Genomic DNA, 23,040 nt, shown 5'->3' with positions numbered 1-23,040 from the left:
AATTTGTTTGGTGTTTTGTTTTTTACTCCATAAAACATTGTTACTATCGCTTATTATTTTTGAAATAAAATAACTTGTACCAATCATTATAGCCAACAGTGATTTAAATGATACAGCATATATGAGGTATCTTTGTCATATGCTGTATCTAACGTAAACAAGTTATGTATGAAGTGTGTCTCCAAAAAAATATATGTCTGGAGATCTGTACATGTACCACAATTATTTTAATGTAAGTAAATCCATAATTTTATTTTACTAGTACGGAAAGTTGTGTGAAATTTCATATGCACACTGACCCCACCACACACAAACAAAAATTGTGGAAAATTACAAATATTTATATTTTGCAAAATGTTTGCATTACCAATACAATTTTACACTACATGTACAAAGAATATTCCAAAATTTGTTCTCACATATTTGGTGAACCATATATCCCACAACCAGGATCCTTTTCCTCAGAATTACAATTAGAATTTCCTTAGGATTTTTTAACCTTACAATATTGTCAGTTCTGGTTGTAAGCCCTCACAAGATTCCTGCATTCTCCCAACAATGCTTCCTTGAGACAATTATGTGCATTTTTTGGTGATCCCACCGAAAAATCTTGTGCACACAAGTTGACTCAATGTTGATGTAACTGCTTGGAGAAATTAATAAAGTACTATAAAATGTTTAAGAATTTTAATTATTTCAAATGATGATAGCAGTGGAGTAGAGGTACCAGATTTTCATTACCAAAGTGGAAAAGAATTCATGTACAAAAATCTCACATGCACCCTGAGACTCAAGTTAAATTACACTAGTAATTTAGATTCATCATTAGTTTGTTATCAAAAACAGGTACACAAGTTTAACATACAATACAACAATACACTGTATATTATTGTTCGCAGGTACAAACAAATTAGATATTAAACATTTCATGATTAGAGAATGATATAAATGTTTAGTTCCATTAAAGATTGAATTACATTTTGGTCCAACAATACTTATTCAACATCCCATCACCCATGATCATTGGTTTCTTAATTCAATTTTTGCATTTGAGAGGACAGGGTGGTCTTCTCACTCGCTTCTCACCAGTGCGATCCAGGTTCAATTCCCTGTGTTGCTACATGTGAGTTTGGTTGCCGATCCATGACTCGTCCTCACTGGTTTTTCCCCCGGGTGCTCCGATTTTCCTCCTGCATCTAAAATCGGACTGCTTCCCATATCCCTGTCCCGTCATATTTGGTTGGCATCCCTTTAATTTAGCGACCTCTGAGCAATATTTGGCTTTGCATGGCTTCAGCCGATTGTTATAAATAAATGTTTGTCCTATAGTTTAAATGTTTTATCATAACCAGCCAACCTTACATTTTTAATAGCCTTTTCATTAAAACATAACCAATTCTTCTTATTCAGCAAGAAAAACATTGACTTTTTAGACTTTCTTAGAATAACACATTTCTCCAAGTGACAAGTCTGCCACCGGCAAACTTGCTTTGTATTATATACTTGTATCATTTCTGTAAGGAGCCATACCTTGTTATGATGACCCCTAGCAGACCAGCACAAAATTTGCTTTTTAAAATCTTCCCTGTAATTAGTATGTTTGCCGGTATGTTTGTTGCTGAATAAATGTGCATGTTATTCCAAAGAAGTCCTAAAAATAATGGTTTTCTCCCTGTGTAAGTAAATATGGTTGTTGCAATTATTCAGCAGGAGATGAACCGCTAATAGAATGGAATCCTTTTAGTAAGGCCAAAAATGTGCAAATCAATGAAAAAAGTTACATAAACCGATATGTAACATATCTCTCCATTTCCACTATTGCATTATACTTTTGTCCAATTTTCTTCAACATGATTGCTTGCTTGCTTTCATATTTTATTTCATTATTTTTCAAAGACTTTGTAATTATGTTGAAATTAATCTCTTTGATTTATGAAAACATCATACGGACATACAGAATAGAACTGTATCAAAATTGTGTGGTGTCTAACCCTGGGTGCCCAACTTAACTTGATTGCACAAGGAGTGCATTATTGTTGAAAATTCAAAATGGCGATCTATTATCATAAATATTTAGTAATTCCTTTGAGTCATGGAGAACCACAAACCTAATTCACCTCAAACTCTCCACCTCCTTTAACTGTTTGGCGTGTGTCAAGTGACTATCTTCTCCCTGTATAAGAAAAAGAAGAAAAAAGAAATGATTTATATTTTTTCATTTAAATTTAAATTTCCATTAATTACAAAGCACTATGTCTGACAATTTATATAAGAAACTTCCTTTTGCCATGGTCAGACAACCTTTAATAATAACATCTTGAGTGTTAACTCAAACCTCCTCTTATACAAAAAGTCTTGATGTATAATATTTTGGTACACATGCATAATTCCCATGACAATATTACATGTATGGCTACATGAAGTCTTTTTCTCCCATAAATCTTTTAAATTATTTTGTAAAATGATCTTGTATTTTGACAATAGTCCTGCAATCAAATGTTTGCGCAGCGAAGATTAAAGAAATTTTGCTTGTTTATAAATTATTCCTATATTATAATAGACTTTTATGAAACAGATTCACACATTTTAAATTTCACACTGGCTTATAAGATTGCCATAAGTGTGAACATTAATGTATCATGAAAATGTGCCCTATGCAGTACATTACTGCTTTATGCCCAAATTAGATCTGAATCTACACTCCACATTTCCCTGGTTCACAAGAAGTCAACCACCCAGTTCAATATTTGATTTAAAATGATTGGGAACCATCAGTGCCACATATGAAGCGCTAATGTATGCTGAAGTTCTCACTGCACTGCAAACTACTAAGTAAGTGTACATTGTATAATATACTTTCCGGCTTGTTGATAAATTACATCTAGAGGTAAAATGGCCATTTTGGTAAGGACTGTAAATAGTGTCTCCTGATAAAAGTGATATAGTGCCATAGAATAGTTTTTTCTCGTTGTCATCATCATTATCATCGTTATCATCCTCCTCCTCCTCCACATCATCATCCATATTGGCATCAGTGTCATCATCATAGTCCTCATCATCATCCTTGTTTATCATCAACATATTTGTTATATTCTTGTATATTCAAGAGAAACAATCTTGCTTCACAAGAAACAATGCATTGCTTCACAAAAAACAATGCATTGCTTCATGAGAAACAATGCATTTGAGTATATCCTGTTAAAACAATACACTTGGACATATCCTGTTAAACATATTGTTATGACCCTTTATCAACTTACCATTCTCTTCATATAGCAAAGGAAATTGCTCCAAATGAAACCTAATGATGCTATATACAAAACCCTGTATTGAGTTGGCAGGAAATAGAAATTCAACACCTGCAAAAAATTAAAGAAAAACAAAACCATAAGTAGACAATTTAAATTTCAACAATTCCATCAACTCTATCAACAGATCAAATTGACAATTCTGAAATTTTCTTTACACAGCCAAATTTCTCCTCCCTGGAGAACCTGGGAAATCAAATGTATGTACACCCTCTGGGTACCATACCTAGCCTGTACTCTCTGGAATACTACAACATGTACTATGTGTACCTATGTGGTAGTCAAAAAATCATCAGCTAAGTATCGGGCCAAGTAGTCACTTACTGGTTACCAAACAGGTTATATCAAAAGAACCACTGCTCCACCGTGCATGAATGGCCTACTGGTAGCAATGCAGTTAGTATATACTTCTGAGCAGGCTCGTCGGATCTATTTCAAAAGCAGTACTGCCACATGTTTGTTTTGAGTTGACAGGGATGCTTATCACAAACAGATTTTTGGTGAAATTCTAATTCATTAGATTCTAAATTTGACGGATTTGCTAAGGATGATATAGTGGATCCTGCAAAAAATGCCAGTTCTTATGATGAGTAGCAAGCACACTCATGGTTAAATGTAAATGAGGGTTGTCTGTTTTTGTTTTGCTTTTGGTATGTTTTTTAGGCTGAAAAGTGTAATTGTCGTACCTGCCATAGCGGTTCCGACAAGCTTGCTTCTGAGGTACCCCAAAGTCCGCCCAATGGTATTATTGTACAACAAACAAGAAGGGGACTATCTCATGCACAAAAATGAATTGCCAGAAATTATGGTATCAAACAAAGGATTATTGCTGTGAATTTGGAAGTCTAGAACTTCCTTCCACCTTTAGACACATGCATAATTCAATGAAGGCTTCATGTTGGTTATATAATGTTCATTAAATATTTACAAGCAGAGTCAGGTTTATAACAGAGCTATAAATATCCTACCAAAGTGAGTTATTAATTATTGACAATGTGATTTCAGATGTAATCTCCAAGTAAAGAAGTAGATTGAATTATAATTCCCCATTATCGTCATCTCATCATTGCCTCCGGTGAATGAAAGTAAAATACTGGGCCAGGCACTCAAATAATTTCATATATGCCAGAAAACAATCATTGTGTTTACACAAGGGTAAATGAAATATAATTCATGTTTTAATAATGAATAAGGTTTACAGAAACTCATTTTTGCTCTAATTATTGTATCTACAAAATATTTTCTGGTGAATACATTTGTTCCTCTACAATTCCTCCCCTGGCGATGATGGAAACTGGGTAATTCATTTCTTATTTGCTAGGAAGCAATCAATGTATTTATAAAATATGGGAGAGAGAATATTGTTATAGACAATTGTTCCTAAATATTTGTTCTATATCATTATTGCTCTAACTAGCAAGATTGGGTTTTTTCTTCTTCCTCTTCTTTTTATCTTCTTTTTCTTGTGTGATAGTCTTAATATTTTTTTAATCAATTGTGTTAGGGGATGGTCCATGCTGGCCTTATTGGCATTTTGAGTATCTTCTCCATAATTGTCTCCGTATTATTTTATATTTTGATGTGTATTGGAAATAACCATTCATGGCAATAAAGATTGATTGATTGATTGATTCCTTCATTCACTCCTCCTTTCCTCCCTTCCTTCCTTCCTTCCTTCCTTCCTTCCTTCCTTCCTTCCTTCCTTCATTCCTTCCTTCATGCATTCATTCATATTCAAATATATTCTGATATTGGTGTTTTTTTTCTTTCAAAACTGATCCAAACAGCTGATCCAAAGAGAGCATGAAATACTAATAGGATTAGAATTAGGGTTAGGGTTAGGATTTAGGGTTAGGGTTATGGTTATAGTTAGGGTAGGATTAGGGTTAGGATTAGAGTTGGGATTTGTTTGGTATTCTCTTACACGAAGGATACACCCAAACATATTTTGTCTTTTCAGATAAAATTTAAACTTTTTGCAATGTTTTTATTACAAAAAAGCAACATTTCAGTTTTGGGACTATTCACAAATTCTGTCAAAATCGGGTGCGACACAAAGTTGTGCATACTGACAGTCTCAATTTTCTTGAAATCTACATAATTCAAGCGATTTGTAGTACTGCAGATGAATTCCAAATTCCAGCACTACAGTAAATTACTTGGTGAAGTGTAATACATCCTGATTTATACAAGTCACTGTATTGTAATGAGATTTGTTTGAATTCATTTGATTTTCTTCTCAACTTACATTTAATACAGCATCTTTTTGACATGATCCCTTGCCGAGGGCTCTTAGCAACCTGTTTTCGTGTCAACTAGAGGTGTCTCCCGTTTTTTATTTTCTATAAAAAGGTTTGAATGGGCTTGATAAACTACACTGAAAACTGGTTGTGGCACTATAATAATTCAACTTCATGAACTCGCACACGGCGCTCCAAACGCTATGTTGTAATTTAATCGAAACAGTCTATGCTATGAGCATGAAGCTTTATACGAGCTATTCTACTCAACAATATCACTCCCAATACAAGTTGAGAAAAAGTAGATTTCATCTTCTCTTATTGTTTGTTGTAAATAATATAACTCAGTTGAGGGTTTTTGAAGACAACTCCTATAATAATGTTTAACACATATAAAATGTAAGATGCCTTTTGAACTTCAGAATTAAGTTTGCAGGGACAAAATTAATGAAAATTTCTTAAGTATGGCAAATTTGGGTATTTTGGAATCCACAAAATCCAAGCAGTCAATTTTAAAGGCCCATTCAGTGATTTGCTCATCCAGACGATCATAAAAATGATCCAAATTCATATTTTGGTACTTTTGTCATTGTCATAGATGTGCTAACATAACATGCTTGTGGTTCAGCCGAAAGCCGTGCATTTAAGACAAAATAAGACATTACACATGAATCTGTTATTTATATACTGACAGTATATAAATTAGCTACGTGTATTTGAATGTGGTTCAACTTCATCAATACTGCTGTTCTCTTCGTATTTTGCCAAATTTTTCATTTCAAAAATACCAAATGACAATTTGAATGACTTATCCTTCCCTTTTAAGTAAAAATTTTCATTTCTTTGCACTTGTGCTGGGATCACTGAATGGGTCATTAACTGTTGGACAGCTTGTTTTGTTGCTTGTTTGGTCAGATGTGTGTTATTTATTTGTCTGTAACCCTTCTACATGGGAGCGGGTGGGCTGTTTAGAACAGCTCATTTCACGAACTCTTATACTTTCTACTTACGAAGTGAGATATGGACTTTGACGTAAAATAAAGTCAATTAGATCAAGAAAGCTATTAGCAAGTCAAATTCCATTAGTAGAAGAGCTAAGATGTAAAGTAGGGATCCAGTTTCACCCACCACATGAGCGCACATCAATTCCATTCCCATTATATTGATGATGAAAACCGAGAATCCAAGATAGTCCATTTAAATTGGCAACTTGTGGAAAATTATATGTTGGTTAATGTTTGGCTCTTTAGGTTCTCTGATTTGTATTTTATGAATATAATGCATTGCTCAATCAGTTACAGCCATAATGTACGATTTCCATTAAATTTTAATTTTGTAATTCTTTACTCATATTGCTGAAATAATATAAGTAATCGGAAAGATTTAATTCCATTTTAAGCCAAAATAACAAGGTAAAGTGAAAGAAACCCCACTGGCTATTTTGGCTCTTTAACATAAGGGACTTAATATCTGAATATAATGTAAAAATTGCTCTCAAAAATTGCTCCGAAAAAAGAAAATCAATTTCATATAATAAGATCGTACATTATGGCTTTTAGTTGTTAATCTATTGTTTAAAAGTACTGTATAAGTGGAAATGTTTGTGCACATAAAGCATTGTGCCCAAATTCTAGTGCTTCCATACACTGAACTATACATAAAAGGAATATATTCCCTCAATGTCATTTTCATGGTAGCTGCTTGGAATGCAAAAAGCTTGAAAATAAATGTATAGTCTGTTTTGGATTTCTTTTCCTTATAGAACGAAAATCTTGCTATCACAAAATATCAATCGAAGTTGTTGTAATTTTGACAATTTTACACTGCAAAACAGATATTTGATACCAGGGGGTACTCAACTTTAATGATGGTAGGGATGTGTGGCGTGGAGCCATTGACTTCGGAATTGAGCGCTGATTCTTGGGCAAAAGACTGTTTTGAATGAAATTTCACCCATTCTTGTTTTGGTATAGTGAACTAAATTGGGCCATTTTATAGGCTGTGGAGCTAAGAAATTCATTTTTTTTCCAAATTTAAGCTAAAGAGCTGAATTTTGTGAGTTTTACTCAAGGTAAAGTTGATAGAGCTGGAGAATAATTCCAGAATGTTGGTCTTAATGCAGAACTGCTAGAGAGACTAAAAAAGGGACCCTTGATTGTTGCACATACCCGTACCACCTTCCCCCCTTCACCTTTACATGTGAGTTCCCCGCGGGACTTGATGCAACGTACCTAGTGCAGACTACTCGAGTCAATTGTGGATGTTTAATCGCTTGAGGAAAATGTATTAAATTTCTTGAATATGAGGACGGCAATGTTATTTGTTTCCTGCAATCATCTCATGAGTACCCCTTGGGGGCTACGGAAACCATTCCCTATTCTATGGAAATCAATCATGTTCATGAGAAGCTATAAGATGTCCCTTGTGGGCAGCAGCAGCAATGCATACCTTCGTTTTCTTTGCGTTTGCTTAAACATTATATGACTATGGAGGTAAATTGGCTTGTAAAACATTCAACAATATGTGGGCCAGTACAAATAATTCAAGTGTATTTCTATCCAGTTATTGTCAACATAGTCACTCTGCAATATTTGAAAAATATCACTGTTAAATTTGCAAGAGTTATCTTCCATTAAGTAAATTAACTTTTCCATCTAGAAATTGAAATGTGAGTGAAATAATTGTGATACGATCTGGTCCATGGGGCCAAAGGCGGCAAATTTGAAACTGAGATAAAGGTAATAATATCGAGTAAAAAACCAATGAAATACATAAGAAAATAGGCATCAAAAAACTTCATAACTTTAGAACCAAGTATGCTAGACCTTTGGTGTTTTCAGTAAATGATAACCTATTGTAGGCCTATGTATAATGTAATAATTACAGTAACTCAAATTTCAAAAATGCCTTCTTTGGCCCCATGGACCAGATCGTGTCACAATTGTAATTATCAACAGCATTTCTGGTTCTCAATCTATCTGGACAAAATATATCCAACAACATCAAGACTTGCTGCATAGCATTTAAAATTGATATCATAAAAAAAATTTGAATTCTTTTTTCACATGTACTAGTATTTGTTTTGTTTTTTATTTAACATCAAACTCATATTGCAAGTTTGATAAAGCCTGCACCTATCACTTCTTCTACTCAGTGAAGTGTCACAAATTCAATAGCATCATTTTTGTCACTCAGTGAAGAGTTAAAACTTACTGGGAAAAAAAATCAAAATGGCTGCATGGTTGTTTCTGTGAACACATGTCCCTAGAAATATTTTTCCATGGGGGAGGACATCCCTCTTAAAAATCCTAAGAGAAGAAAAAATGAAGCAAGAACTGCCTCATGCATCTTCCTTCTTAGCTCAAAAAACACTGTTTTGAGCCAAACTAGGGTAAAATTGCAAACTTCTGTGTGCTTCACGCACACTGGCCATGGCTAACCAAATAGCAATTTTAATTCACCTCATTTTGGACTAAAAAAAGTCTGAAATTAAAACTCTTTTACATCAATCCTTTGTGCACAAATATTGCAGTTGACCAAAATATGCTTGTCCTCCCCTAAATTGTAATGCTTCCGCTGCAACTGTACTGGCAGTGAACATTGCATTTGTGATGGTTTATAGCTTGTTTGGACCATGTTGATAATATAGATAGCCTTTCTATGTGGGAGAGGGGTCAGTGGCGGCACCAGGATTTTTTCAGGGGGGCAAAGTGAATTTTAGGGGGGGGGGGCAAACTACCAATTTTGCACAAAATTGCTGCAAAAAGTGGAAATTTGTGTGTTTTACATACATAAAAAATCACACCTCACACACAATGAGGTGCAATTTTTATGTATGTGAAACAAGTTGGTTTTGAAAATTGCAACAGGTTGCAAAGGCACTCCTGATGATGATTAGGGAGGATGCCATGAAGGCATAGGTGAGCATCTTACAAGAGTTTGCTTTCAATTAATACTGTGGGTGATTTTGCTCCTGCTTTTTTTAAAGTCCTTATATTGCACATAAAATTACAGAGGAGCCATTGACTTCATATTCCCGTGACAGAATATCACTTGACACAAATCAGTCTGTGGTTATTGGATCTGTCGCATCAGGCAAACCACTGTCACCAGTAAACGTGCCAAATAAGACAGACAACACGCTTTTTATTGAAACTACAACAGTAGCCGCCTGCGAGGAGTGTTGTAATACTCTATGACAGGTTTGAACAGGTAAAAAAGGTACTTGACCTAAGTAACATGAAGACTTGGGACCACTTATTTGTTATGCTGAGTCTGTAAAAGAGGCCAACATGGATTGTATGATGCCAAGTTTCTTGTAAAGAAAATTTTACAGAAAGGTAAACAGTGTATGCCATTGTATATAAGTGTACTAATGTAGAACAACATTATTCAGGTTACTGCAGCACTGTTTGAGGTTTCTGTAGATAGAACATCCAACAGAACCACTGACACTCATATGGAATGGACCATTTCATTTTTATAACTTCAAATAACAGTTTATATCTCAGAGCTAAATTAACAACAAATAATTTAAAATCAAATTCTCTCACTTATATGACTAAAATTTGCCATCTGTTGCCAATCCTTTTGAATATCCCTTACATAATTGATGCTGGCCACTGGGCTGCAACCTTTCATGGTGAAAAAGGTATAATTGCATCTGCTCAAAATGTCCAGTAGCAAGCAGTATTTCTAAGTTATTATGTAGAAGACTTTGACTCAACCGTGAATGAATTTTAAAAATTATGTAGGCCCATCACAATAAAAAAAAAAAAAAAAATAACAAAACAAAAAAAAAAATCCAATATAAACTCAAGTTAAATTTGATATATTTACAATATATATATCAAGTGTTCTGTGCACACCTTATGAAAATAACATGGGAAACTTGTCCTTTTGTCTGTTTCATTGTTGTCTGTGTTCGTTTTGTTCTGTCTTTTCTGATGTTAAAAAATTGTATATATCATAAAATCAGCCATCATTTATATTTTGTAAGTTGTTTAATAATAAATCATAGACAGTAACACTATGGCTGTCCAAAGATAAAAAGTGTTACAAGGAGAAAAAACAAATTTATAGTAAAAGACTGAAATAGATAGCATTATATGCAGTACTATAATAATGAACAAAAAAAGAAAAGGCTATTTTATAACTCATCAGTAGAAGGCGGACTCAACTCAAAATAGAAATGGGTTGTTTTATAATTCGGTAAAACCACTTACCCAATAGTTTATTAATCAGTATTTACCTGAGCACCCGGCCAGAAGCAGCAACTTGCAGCAAACGTTGGTGCAAATTTCTCTTTCAACTCAGATGTCACATCTTTCTTGCCTTCCAGTAAATTCATGACTGAGAAAACAAACAAAAATGTATAAATTCTGATAAAATATTATATCATATCATTTAATTTAATGCCTGCATAGCGACCATATTGTATGCATAGCATCACACCTGAAAAATAAAGATCAGAAGCATCCATTAAATTATGCATACCGTACACTGTTTGCCGCATTGAATTTGTAAAATGATCCTGAAATAAAATCAAATAACTTGATACAAATTTTAATAATGAAAAAATCCATGAATTTAAAATTGTACATGCTTTTGTAGTATACTTTGAAAGGGGATACTAAACATATGAACTTAGCTACAAATTGTAATATGGGACCCAATCAAGGGGAATGAGTCTAAATGCACTCAAACTGATTTTGAGTTAGTAGCAAAAAAAAGGGGCTCAAATTTCTTTGCTTTTTTTTTAACACCTGATAAATTGTCTGTAACTTGAATACTTGATATCAAAAGTTCAATTTTTGTGGGGTTTGCATCAAATCATGTGATCTTTAAAGGGCTAGTAACTGAAAACTTGAAATTGAATATTTTTGACATAGAGACTCATTTCCCTTTATTGTGTCATAATACACATATGTATGAAAATAAAAGCTCTATCAAACTGTCTTTTGTAGCATAGCCATTTAGAGAGAAAATAAAGTAACATAAACAGTAGGAACAACCAAAGATCAATGGAACCTTGTGAATGAAACTTGTTTTATTAGGGAGACAGGGCCGGCTGCCAGGGGTTGAAATATTGATATCTGTCTCCTACACTCTTAAACACATTAGTGTGTTTTTTTATATTGCGCAGGCTTATTCTTTTCATCAGTTGCAATATTTTTCTTTAGTGAATATGCATATTTGTTTTAAAGTATATGAAAGGTGTGCTCATGATGTATTTAATTTATTATAGTAAAATAAATTCTGAAATATATGGTTATGATATCTGGAGTATATTATACTATGCATATTCATTTTATATTACTATGCCATACAATGTAATCCTATTGCTCCAACTCATTTATTTTAATAAGCTACAAAAATGTATAGGAGACACACTTCCATATTAATCTTTTTCTTGGCAGAGTCTTCATCATATTCATATATATACCAATAGATTAGAATTAGATGATGTTGTGCTCTTTGGTCCCGAGCCCTGCAAGTGTAATACTTGAGCCAAAAATAAACTTTGGATGTGAAAATATGGTAACACATTAGGCAAGCTCACTGTGCAGTGCATCAGTGCTATCATGCATCAGTGCTATCAGCAGTAGACAGCAACATAATTACACACATGTATACAGAGGCCATTAACGTTTTCATAAAGAATGCAAACATGTTTTGACTTTAAATATTTTCAGAACTACTATATCATAGACAGTGATCATCTAAGAATGTCAATTTAACAATTTAACAGCAGTATGGTCTTTGTAAAAAATCCTTCTGGGGGTGTTCAATTACTTTACATGTTCAGTGGCTTGTCAGGGCCGGTTGTTTGAAGGCAAAGACAAAAAACATTTCCCAGTGAGAATCATTTTGGCCCTGTATTACTGTCATAATTGCACACAAAACATGCATTAATTTTCAATTGTACACTATTTTAGCTTTAAACAAATACCGTAAAACCCCCGTCTACAAGCATATATAGTGTTTTTTATAAAAGCTTAATTAATTCGAAGCAAGCGTTAATATACCAATACAATAGATCGGTCTTAAAATAATACTTGTTTGTACATGTATATGCTTGGATCCGTAATTTATTTGCTCAAACTCCATACTGGCGACTGGATTAATGTAGCTTTCATCAGAAGCACACTATATGCTTGTAGACGGGGTTTTACGGTATTGTTACAGCCAGGTAACTTACTTGGGAACAAAAATGAAAAAGATAATTCAGACCATTCACTTTTTTCAAAATACAATTTACCAAACCATTTTCATTCAGGTAGCTTTTTTATTTTTTATATAATTCTTTTCTTAGAAGAACCCTAGTCAAGCAAGCAGGTTGATTTCTTGAGAAGATGGAAGATTAGACAGATGGTTCAATGATGCACAGATAAGTACAGCATGATTAACTCTCAGTGGAAATAAATGCATATGTAATGCAACCAGGTGGGTAGAGAAGGGGCTTAGTTTTACTGCTTTACTTTCAACAGTGTAGGATTACTATGACTACACACTTTATGGGAAAATTCTGACTAGCTTTGGGTTTGCACTTACTTAGGAAGATGATTTTGTTTTAACATTTATTTGCACAATTTTTGAAAGTAGAATTTAGCATACCTGTCTTATTATCAACTTATCAGATGAGATGGAGCAATATTAAGATGTTTGAAATCTGAGATGTATTGATTGACAAAATACATTTGTAACATTTTAGCTTATTATTATCAGAAATACCAGTATTATATATTTTATGAGACATTTTCATTATTTACACAGCCTCTACTGGCAGGTGGCTGTAGATTTACTATTTAAAGAGCACAGTTGAATAGAAGCACTTTACTGACTAGTTAAACTGCATGCCGGAAAAGGATATTTGACTTTATCATTGAGTGTGGCTTTGAGCTGCTCTGCACAAAATTGAATCTAGGTTTGGGTGTCTTAACTAGGATGGTAAAATCTATCAATTCACCTACCTCAAAATACAGTTAGCACTGACATTAAGCCCATTATGGAGATATCATAATCAACACATGAAGAAGTTCATCTTTAGGAATGCATTTTGTATCACAATACATGTACAATGTAGTTGTTCTCCAAAAAAAAGTCCACATTTTATAGTCGGAACATTTCTAGTAAACTTGCAGCAGGCCATGGGAAAAAAATTGGAAATTATGAAGCTCAGTCCACAGAAATGTTACCATTGAAATGAAGTTGTTTCCCAAAAATAAACAAAATACGGTGATATAAAATTACCGTCATGGAAAATAGTACTATTTTCCAGGCCTGAATAGCAGAATCTAGTAATATATTATGTGCATCAGCAATTAATAAATGCTGATTTTACCCAATTTTGGTTCACCCAATTAATTTGATTGATTGGTTAAATTGGCTCCTAAAGATCACTTAGTTTGGCAGATAACTCCACTGCCCCCTCCTTCACATTGGCATGGCAATCACAATGGACAACTCCACTTCCCCCTCCCTAAACAGCTCCACTGCCCCTCCCTCACCTTGGCAATAGCAACAAACAGCTCCACTGCCCCCTCCCTCACATTGGCAAGGCAATAACAATGGACAACTCCACTGCCCCCTCCCTCACCTTGATAATAGCAATAAACAGCTTCACTTCCCCCTCCCACCACCTTGGTAATCGTGCAACAGCTCCACTTCCCCCTCCCCCACTTTGGTAATAGCAATAAATAGCTCCACTGCCCCTCTCTCACCTTGGCAATAGCAATAAACAGCTCCACTGCCCCTCTCTCACCTTGGCAATAGCAATAAACAGTTCCACTGCCCCCTCCCTCATCTTGGCAATAGCAATAAACAGCTCCACTGCCTCCTCCCTCACCTTGGCAATAGCAATAAACAGCTCCATTTCCCCCTCCCTCACCTTGGTAATAGCAATAAACAGCTCCACTGCCCCCTCCCTCAACTTGGCAATAGCAATAAACAGCTCCACTGCCCCCGCTCTCACCTTGGCAATAGCAATAAACAGCTCCACTGACCTCCCTCACCTTGGTAATAGCAATAAACAGCTCCATTTCCCCTCCCTCACCTTGGCAATAGCAATAAACAGCTCCATTTCCCCCTCCCTCACCTTGGCAATAGCAATAAACAGCTCCATTTCCCCCTCCCTCATCTTGGCAATAGCAATAAACAGCTCCATTTCCCCCTCCCTCACCTTGGCAATAGCAATAAACAGCTCCACTGACCTCCCTCACCTTGGTAATAGCAATAAACAGCTCCATTTCCCCCTCCCTCACCTTGGCAATAGCAATAAACAGCTCCATTTCCCCTCCCTCATCTTGGCAATAGCAATAAACAGCTCCATTTCCCCTCCCTCACCTTGGCAATAGAAATAAACAGCTCCATTTCCCCCTCCCTCACCTTGGTAATAGCAATAAACAGCTCCATTTCCCCCTCCCTCACCTTGGCAATAGCAATAAACAGCTCCATTTCCCCCTCCCTCATCTTGGTAATAGCAATAAACAGCTCCATTTCCCCCTCCCTCACCTTGGCAATAGCAATAAACAGCTCCATTTCCCCTCCCACCTTGGTAATAGCAATAAACAGCTCCATTTCCCCCTCCCTCACCTTGGCAATAGCAATAAACAGCTCCACTTCCCCCCCCCCCCTTGGCAATAGCAATAAACAGCTCCATTTCCCCTCCCTCATCTTGGCAATAGCAATAAACAGCTCCATTTCCCCCTCCCTCACCTTGGCAATAGCAATAAACAGCTCCATTGCCCCCCCCCTCACCTTGGCAATAGCAATAAACAGCTCCACTGCCCCCTCCCTCACCTTGGCAATAGCAATAAACAGCTCCATTTCCCCCTCCCTCACCTTGGCAATAGCAATAAACAGCTCCATTTCCCCCTCCCTCACCTTGGCAATAGCAATAAACAGCTCCACTTCCCCTCCCTCACCTTGGCAATAGCAATAAACAGCTCCATTTCCCCCTCCCTCACCTTGGCAATAGCAATGATGAGGCTCTTACCCTCCCTCACCTTGGCAATAGTAATGAGGTTCTTACAATTTAAACAAATTTTGAACTTACCTACAAAAAATATGGCAATAAATCCAGCGGAGCAAACCAATTGGTCTATCAACACTTTCCTGACTAAGACCCCTTTTGCCACACCGGGCAGGAAACCATCCAACCATTTATACCAGTAGTAACCAATAGGTCCAAAAAACCCGGTACCAACAATAGTGAAGTGACTGGCTCTGGCAAAGTCATATTTATCTACTCCAATGATAGTCTGTTGGGTTAACTCGGCACATGTATAAATGGTCCCGTAAGTGATTCCATTTGTTATTACTGGGTGTTTGGTGGCAAATCTTCGACCAGCATCCCATATTTGACGTAGCATAGATGGTTTAGGAGCAGCCATGGTGGATAGCGTATGATGGTTGGTTTACTTCACTGATGATAGTTTCATATGCTGCTACTTTGTGCTAGCTTGATGCTTATTTCAACATCCAGAAGACACAATCACTGTAAATCAAGAGGTTATGTACTGTTATTTATCAGAACCACAACAAACTTTAAACAAGTCTAGCTACCAGGACATTTACAAGAAATCCCACATGCAGTGTGACATACACAATGTGCCCCTCAATCAAAATTAATGTCAAAATTTGGAAAAATATCCCACTGATAGTACAATAAAACAGACTGCCCATTCAACCTGGCTTGGTGCTCCCCGTTATATGTCCCCCTCCCAAGCCCCTACAGACAGTGCCCCCTTAACCAGGCTTGGTGCTCCCAGGCATATGCCCAAGTCCCCTACAGACACTCAGATAGTGCCCCCTCAAGCAGCCTTGGTGCTCCCAGGCACATGTCTACCTCCCAAGGCCCTACAGATAGTGCCCCCACAACAAGATTTGAGTGCTCCTGGGCACATGCCCCCTCCCAAGCCCCTACATTTGTACAGACAGTCAAGCCTTGAAATAAGCAGTCTGGAACCAGGAGCAATTTGTTTCGAACATTGCTCCTGGTTCACTGGGATTTTACAAGAACCAGGAGCAATTTCTGAAGACACAGGAGCAATTTTCAAATATTAAATTCTTTTCTGCATATTACAATACAGCATACCAGCACGACTGCATTTAAGTGCAAAACTTTAACCAGGAGCAATTTATTTTAGAAAATTGCTCCTGGTTCATGTGAATTTTACAAGGACCAGGAGCAATTGGTGGCTTTACGAGAGCAAATTTGCTCCCCGCGCCTGCTTATTTCAAGGCTTGCAGACAGTGCCCCCTCAACAAGGCTTGGTGCGCTCTTAATTGGCCAATTGAATATTCAATCAAAAGATTGAATTTTCAATCTCGCCATCCCGAATTAGGGACAAATCGTTTTCGACTGTATATTCAGTCGGGTAATTTGAATTTTTCAACAGGAGTTGATTCTCAATCTTTTAGCAATTAAAAGTTAGTGGCAAATCTTTTTCGATTGAATTTTCAATAGAAAGGATTGATTTTCATTGTTTTTCAAACTTTTGCCGTCCCAAATTAGGGACACATACTTTCCAGTTGAAAATGCTCACTCTAAAACAGTTTGAAATCTCATTCCAAATATAATGCAACACATGTCATTTGGCAGTACATTAGGAATAACACTTGATTTTAGTGACATCAGTCTATAAAAAGGGGTTAGAGTGAAAACAAAAAACATTTCAATCTATTTTTCAATCTATTTAGATTGATTCCTATCATCAATCGTTAAAAGATATTTCAATCGGCCAATTTAAGAGAGTGCTACCAGGCACATGTCCGCCTCCCAAGCCCCTACAGACAGTACCCCTCAACCAGGCTTGGTGCTCCCAGGCACATGTCACCCTCCCAAGCCCCTACAGAGAGTGCCCCCTCAACAAGACTTGGTGCTCCCAGGCATATGTCCCCTCTCAAGCCCCTACAGATACCCATCAACCAGGCTTGGTGCTCCCAGGCACATGTCCCCCTCCCAAGCCCCTACAGATAAACCCCCTCAACCAGGCTTGGTGCTCCCAGGCACATGCCCCCCCTAGCCCCTACAGACAGTGCCCCCTCAACCAGACTTGGTGCTCCCAGGCACATCTCCACCTCCCAATCCCCTACAGACAGTGCCCCCTCAACCAGGCTTGGTCAGTTGGTGCTCCCAGGCACATGCTCCCCTCCCAATATTTCATTTCAAAAATACCAAATGACAATTTGAATGACTTATCCTTCACTTTTAAAGGAGGATTTCGTGATCCCAGCATCCGGGGGCACTTGTATTTCAAGGTGGACACCATGCTAGTTTAAAAAAACAAGTAAAAAACGGTTGTTTTTCAGCATTGGGCAAGTACAGCGCTGTACCTGTTTAGGGTGTCAAAAACGCGAAAAATCAGGAAAAAGGGTATACTTTCCCAAGCAAAATCTTGCTTAGGCCTTTTTAGGGTGCCAAAGTTTAATGGCAAAATAAAAAAGGGTTAAATAGGCTGATAGCTTCTATCAGAACAAATCGTAGGGTAAAACATTAAGAAACATCAAACTACTTATAATATTAAACCAATACAAACTATCGGTCCATTTTTCCTATTCCACTCCGTATTAAACCAGATGACCTCTACAAACCCCTGCATGCTACGCTATAGGACCAGCAACAGCCGTCTGCGGTTTAGTGTTAAAATCGGGAAAATTGTAATAGTCACAATTTATGCAGAGGTGTATATGGATTTCATATATATTTGTACACTTCGTGTATTTTTTTCGTGAATTTTGATGGCTGTTATACACACCGACCGATTTTTTTTGTACTAAAAATACTACAAAATCACCCATACCACAAAACATGCGACCTTGCATAGGACTGAGCTAGTCTCGCAGTGCACCAGCAGCTCTCTGCAGAAAAACTGCCCTGGAAAAGGATTGCAGTGTCGCATCAAATATGCAGAGGTGTCTGAACCTAGTTAACAGTTTATATTAACTAAATTTACCCTAGTTTACTTCAATAAGTAAACTATAAGCTCCGCCCATCAGTTTCAATTTGATAACGGTAAGATATTTCAGCAAGTTTTCAGGTCAAAATTTCTCTGCTTGTCAGGTCACGTAAACTTAAGGTTATTGAACGCCGTTCTCCACATAGGATATTTTGGTTGATTCCAGTTTTCAGCGGGTATGATTTTATAAAATATTTACTACGTGGCATGATTATATATGCTGCTTTTTTGTATATTTTAACAAATAGTGATTACTGTTACTTATATTTGTCTTTGGATGAACTACAGAAAACATATACTTTACGTTTCAGCGCATAAAAACTATTATATTGTTCCACTCTTTGTAATACCAACCACCTACTCGTGTGAATAATGCTACAGTCTGAATGGATATGGTAAATGGTAGCAAGGTCGTCCTTCGGTTAAGTTGCTGTTGAACCTGGTATATCATGGAAGGTTGTGATTAACCCAAATTAATAGACGTTTGTGAGACAAAGGTCGCGCCTATGCGCCACACAGTAGAAAGATTGAATTGACAAGAACCTGAACATGAATTTGTACCGGTACTTTCTTAGTGTTAAAAAAAATGGCAAAATACTTGTTTAGGGTATGTTTTACACGCGCTGAGTAATACTCGTTTAGGGTGCGTTTCGAGAGTCCATACATGAGCATGGTGTCCATCACGTAATGTAAGTGCCCCCCGGCAGCATCCTCTTTTATGACATTTTTTTTTACTGATCAGGTAGGCAAAAAAAAAAATTTCATCTCACTAGTGGGCAAATTTTTTTTGCTCACTAATGGGCAAAGTTGTTTTTTTCAAGAAACTCCCATGCCACCCCCTGGAAATCTAATGGTGCACCCATTATAAGATTGTCAGAGGATTGAATTTGCCAATCAGAACACCATTTCCAATAGTGTACTCTGATGCTATGCAGCAAGTGCCACACAATGTAGTCAGACCTTGACCTTGATGATAATTATTGACTGAATAGTGCACTCACAACATAGTCATCATAGACCCTATACTAGCTACGTGCTCAATGCATGTTACCATGATAATGTCGTGTTTTAGACTGAAGTCTTGTTTGCAGGACAAGTGCAAAGTTTTTGGTAAACTCAGAAACACTTACCATTTAAAAGTTGAAGACTAGTGGTGAAGTTCAATACTGAACCAAGGATCGCACAATACTGCCTAGCAGTAGCAATGATAAACTGGAGAAAACCAGTACCAGACTGCTGCTGTTCAAATCAGGCTTGCAATACAATGATATCTATCAGCTGATCATAACATCCAGTTTGCATACATGCACTGCACTGTTCACCCCTCCGTGCCGCCGTTTTCTATGTTCCTGCTGTGCACTGCATCTCTGTTTACAACAGGCCTGGTTTACAAATTGTATCCCGGAAGTCAACGGACTTGTTGCACGGAGCTATAACAGCAGATACACCACATTTCGCCATAAAACATTCTAGAAACGCTTGCTGTTAGAATAAGAAAAATTTTAATGCTAATTTATTGCACATTCTAGGGAAGCGTGGTTACCTTTTTAAAATAACCGAGTGAGAGGGTTTTCAAGAAAATATTTTTCCTGTCAAAACTGAAGCATCCTCTGTATAAAAGAAAATATGAATATTAACTGCACATCATATATAACGATTCGTGATACCCAATTGTGGCACATTTGATGTCGTTTAAGAAGCAGAGAATTTTATTTCAATTTTATATACGCCAAAATATTTTTTTAATTGAGCAAGAATAAGGATAGAAAAACGTTGAAAATCCTATGTGAATATTACATTAGACCCGGCAAAAGATTACTGTTTCGTTTTTATGGTAATCTAATCTTTTATTTCCTGAAAAACATTTGGGGTCTAAAATGGACTTTTTATGTAATTGATAAAAACATCGAACGTGTATACAAGAAAATGGTAGGTTTTCCTCTATAGTATTTTACTGACCATGGAAATGTACTGAGACACAAGCACGTGTCAAAATCGATATAATGTATTGTCCATACAGACGCCCAGTTATGTTTATTATTGGATTTTTTTTGTATAAAACACACAGTTAACAATAATTGAGCGCTAATAATACACATAAATGTTTTTAGGCAAATAAAATTCCAAAATATGGTACGTTTTCTGCCTTTGCTTGTCACGTGGTAGGCCTATGTTGAAGTTGCGATTATATGTTCAAATAAGTTTCAAATGAATTACAAGAAGACAAGTGGCCGAGTGGTCTAAGGCGCTGGGTTCATAGTGTATCCAAAGCAGTCCGCCGCCGTGAGTTCGAACCCCGCCTCCGCCAAACTTTAATGAAGTAAAATTAAAATTAAAATTTTACTTTAAAAAAATTTCATATTGGGGAAATGTGACTGGCAGAATTTATGTATGGCGTGGAGTGGTGTGAACAGCAGAGATGGTTATTCAAAAGATGGCGCTATCCTCATGTTGCGACTGGAACTGGACTAGAAGCACCACCTGGGAAGCACAGAAGCTGATCTGACTGGAAGCCTGACTGTAAGGCCGTATAAAATTAATGTTTTGGTTCTCGTCCAGAGGATTTTCATGAATTGATGAGGGAGGGAGGTGTTTTTTTTGTTTTGTTTTGTTTTTCAATGTATTAGCATTGTTAGTAGTTTTCGGTCTTCTCCAACAGTGCTCGAGGAAACGATGAGGCCCTTTTTTTTTTTTTTTTTCAAATGTGAGATTCTGAGGATAAACCCCTAGAGTACCACAAAAAGACTTGGAAGTGATGCTTGTTCTCTAATAAACTTATTTATATGTATGAAGATTTCATAAATCATTCCAAAGTCTAAAAAAAATTGAAAAATCTAAAAAAAAAAAAAAAATCTGACAAATCCCAGAAATTGAGGAGGGAGGGACGAGAACCAAAATATTAATTTTACACGGCCTAAGCATTGATTGCTTGATTGATTGCTTGATTGATTGATTGATTGATTGATTGATTGATCGATCGATCGATCGATCGATCGATTGATTGATTGATTGATTGTTTACCGGGATTGATTGATGATTGATATGTTGATTGATTAATTTATTGATTGATTAATATGTTGATATGTTGATTGATCAATCATTCGTTCGTTCGTTCATTCGTTCGTTCGACGTTCATTCATTCGGTCGTTCGGTCGGTCGGTCGTTCGTTCGTTTGTTCGTTCATTCATTCATTCATTCATTCATTCATTCATTGGATTGCTTGATTGGGTGCTTGACTGCTTGCTAGCGTACTTGAGTGCTTGCTTGATGATAGGCCTATGTACCGGTATGCATTGGTGATTATTGATCTATTGATTTTTCTTCGGAAGGGGGTCTCAAATTTATTAAAAGTCGGCGTCAATAAAATTGTGACCCCCCCCCCATTTCGGAAAAAAAATTGACCCCCCAACCAACACCTAGCCTGAATCCATCTGGCCTCTAATGGCGGCGCCTTTTATTTACCCACAATCCTTCACGTTGCCTAACCCGATGACCGTGCGTAGTTGTTGAAAGACTGAAGGATCCAGTCTAACCAACACCACCGATGCACCTTACCCCTAAACAGGCTAAAATTGTATTGAATTGTATAAAGTAACACACTATATTTAAGAAATGAAGGGTAATGCATTATCCTTTACACGCAAATAATGTGTCTCGCCCATTCTTTAAAAGTTTTTACTGCCGAGGACACATTATTTGCGTGTAAAGGATAATGCTGCACCCTTTATTTCTATTCTATTACCACAAAATAGTGCGATATAGTAGAGAAAATATCACATTTTTTGCCCAAATATTTCAAGTTGTTTACCTCAAGGTGGAGCACCTACGCGTAGCCAAAGCGTAAGTGATAGCGAGTATTGCAGAACGCGTATTAAACCAAGCGTAATGCTTTGCGTATAATGCATAACGACGCTGATTATACTACACCGCGCTTTGCTGTGCATGCGCTGTGATGCGAGAAGAACATAAAGTTTGTTGCCCTGGCCACTTTATTGCTAATTAATGGTCTTTCACGTGACACGTTTCAACAAATCAGAGTGCGCGATTTTGAATAATGGATCGTGGGGGTAATAGAATGTTTTTTATTGTATTTCTATCTGTGACTCCCTACATTTTGGTCATCAAATTTTTATGACCCCCCCCTATTTTTCTTTCCAGTATATTAATATATTTGCCCCCCCCAAGAAAATTAGCCCCTTATTGATATATTCATTGATTGATCATTTTGATAGGGGCCTAGAAAATTGATTGATTGAATGATCGATCGATTGATTGATCGGTTGGTTGGTTAATTGATTGGTTGATTGAAGTTGGTTGACGTTTGATTGATTGATCGTTTGAATGATCGTTTGAATGATCATTCGATTGATTGATTGATTGATTGATTGATTGATTGATTGATTGATTGATAAAAAGCAAGGTTGGTTCGTGGTTGGTTGCGTGTCAAGGAATTGACAATTCTTAGTTGTTGACATGTTCAATCAATCAGTAAACAGTTCTGCAACCACCCTCCTCTGAATCTGAATAGAG

At 36.7% G+C, this 23,040-nt stretch overlaps 1 protein-coding gene across 1 annotated transcript; it reads right to left on the bottom strand.

Moving 5' to 3' along the window:
* Positions 1-320: 320 nt before the first annotated feature.
* Positions 321-19,880, bottom strand: LOC140150206 (mpv17-like protein). Its single transcript, XM_072172215.1, has 5 exons — positions 19,641-19,880; positions 15,606-16,046; positions 10,800-10,900; positions 3,261-3,359; positions 321-2,173 (listed from the first exon to the last, which is right to left on the bottom strand). Exons 2-5 carry the CDS (start codon positions 15,940-15,942, stop codon positions 2,114-2,116), a joined length of 597 nt encoding a protein of 198 aa, XP_072028316.1. The 5' UTR covers positions 15,943-16,046; positions 19,641-19,880; the 3' UTR covers positions 321-2,113.
* Positions 19,881-23,040: the final 3,160 nt, after the last annotated feature.

This window comes from Amphiura filiformis, chromosome 1 (assembly GCF_039555335.1).
Source record: "Amphiura filiformis chromosome 1, Afil_fr2py, whole genome shotgun sequence".
Taxonomy (NCBI): Eukaryota; Metazoa; Echinodermata; class Ophiuroidea; order Amphilepidida; family Amphiuridae; genus Amphiura; species Amphiura filiformis.
The sequence above is the reverse complement of the archived record's forward strand: the minus strand, read 5'-3'. Positions and strand labels throughout refer to the sequence as shown.

Excerpts from the sequence above, each read along its gene's own strand:
- LOC140150206 (XM_072172215.1), bottom strand. The coding sequence starts at position 15,942 with ATGGCTGCTCCTAAACCATCTATGCTACGTCAAATATGGGATGCTGGT. Across the intron at positions 10,901-15,605 it reads TATTGCCATATTTTTTGTAG|TCATGAATTTACTGGAAGGC; the intron begins GTAAGTTCAAAA and ends TTGTTTTCTCAG. Across the intron at positions 3,360-10,799 it reads GCTTCTGGCCGGGTGCTCAG|GTGTTGAATTTCTATTTCCT; the intron begins GTAAATACTGAT and ends AATTTTTTGCAG.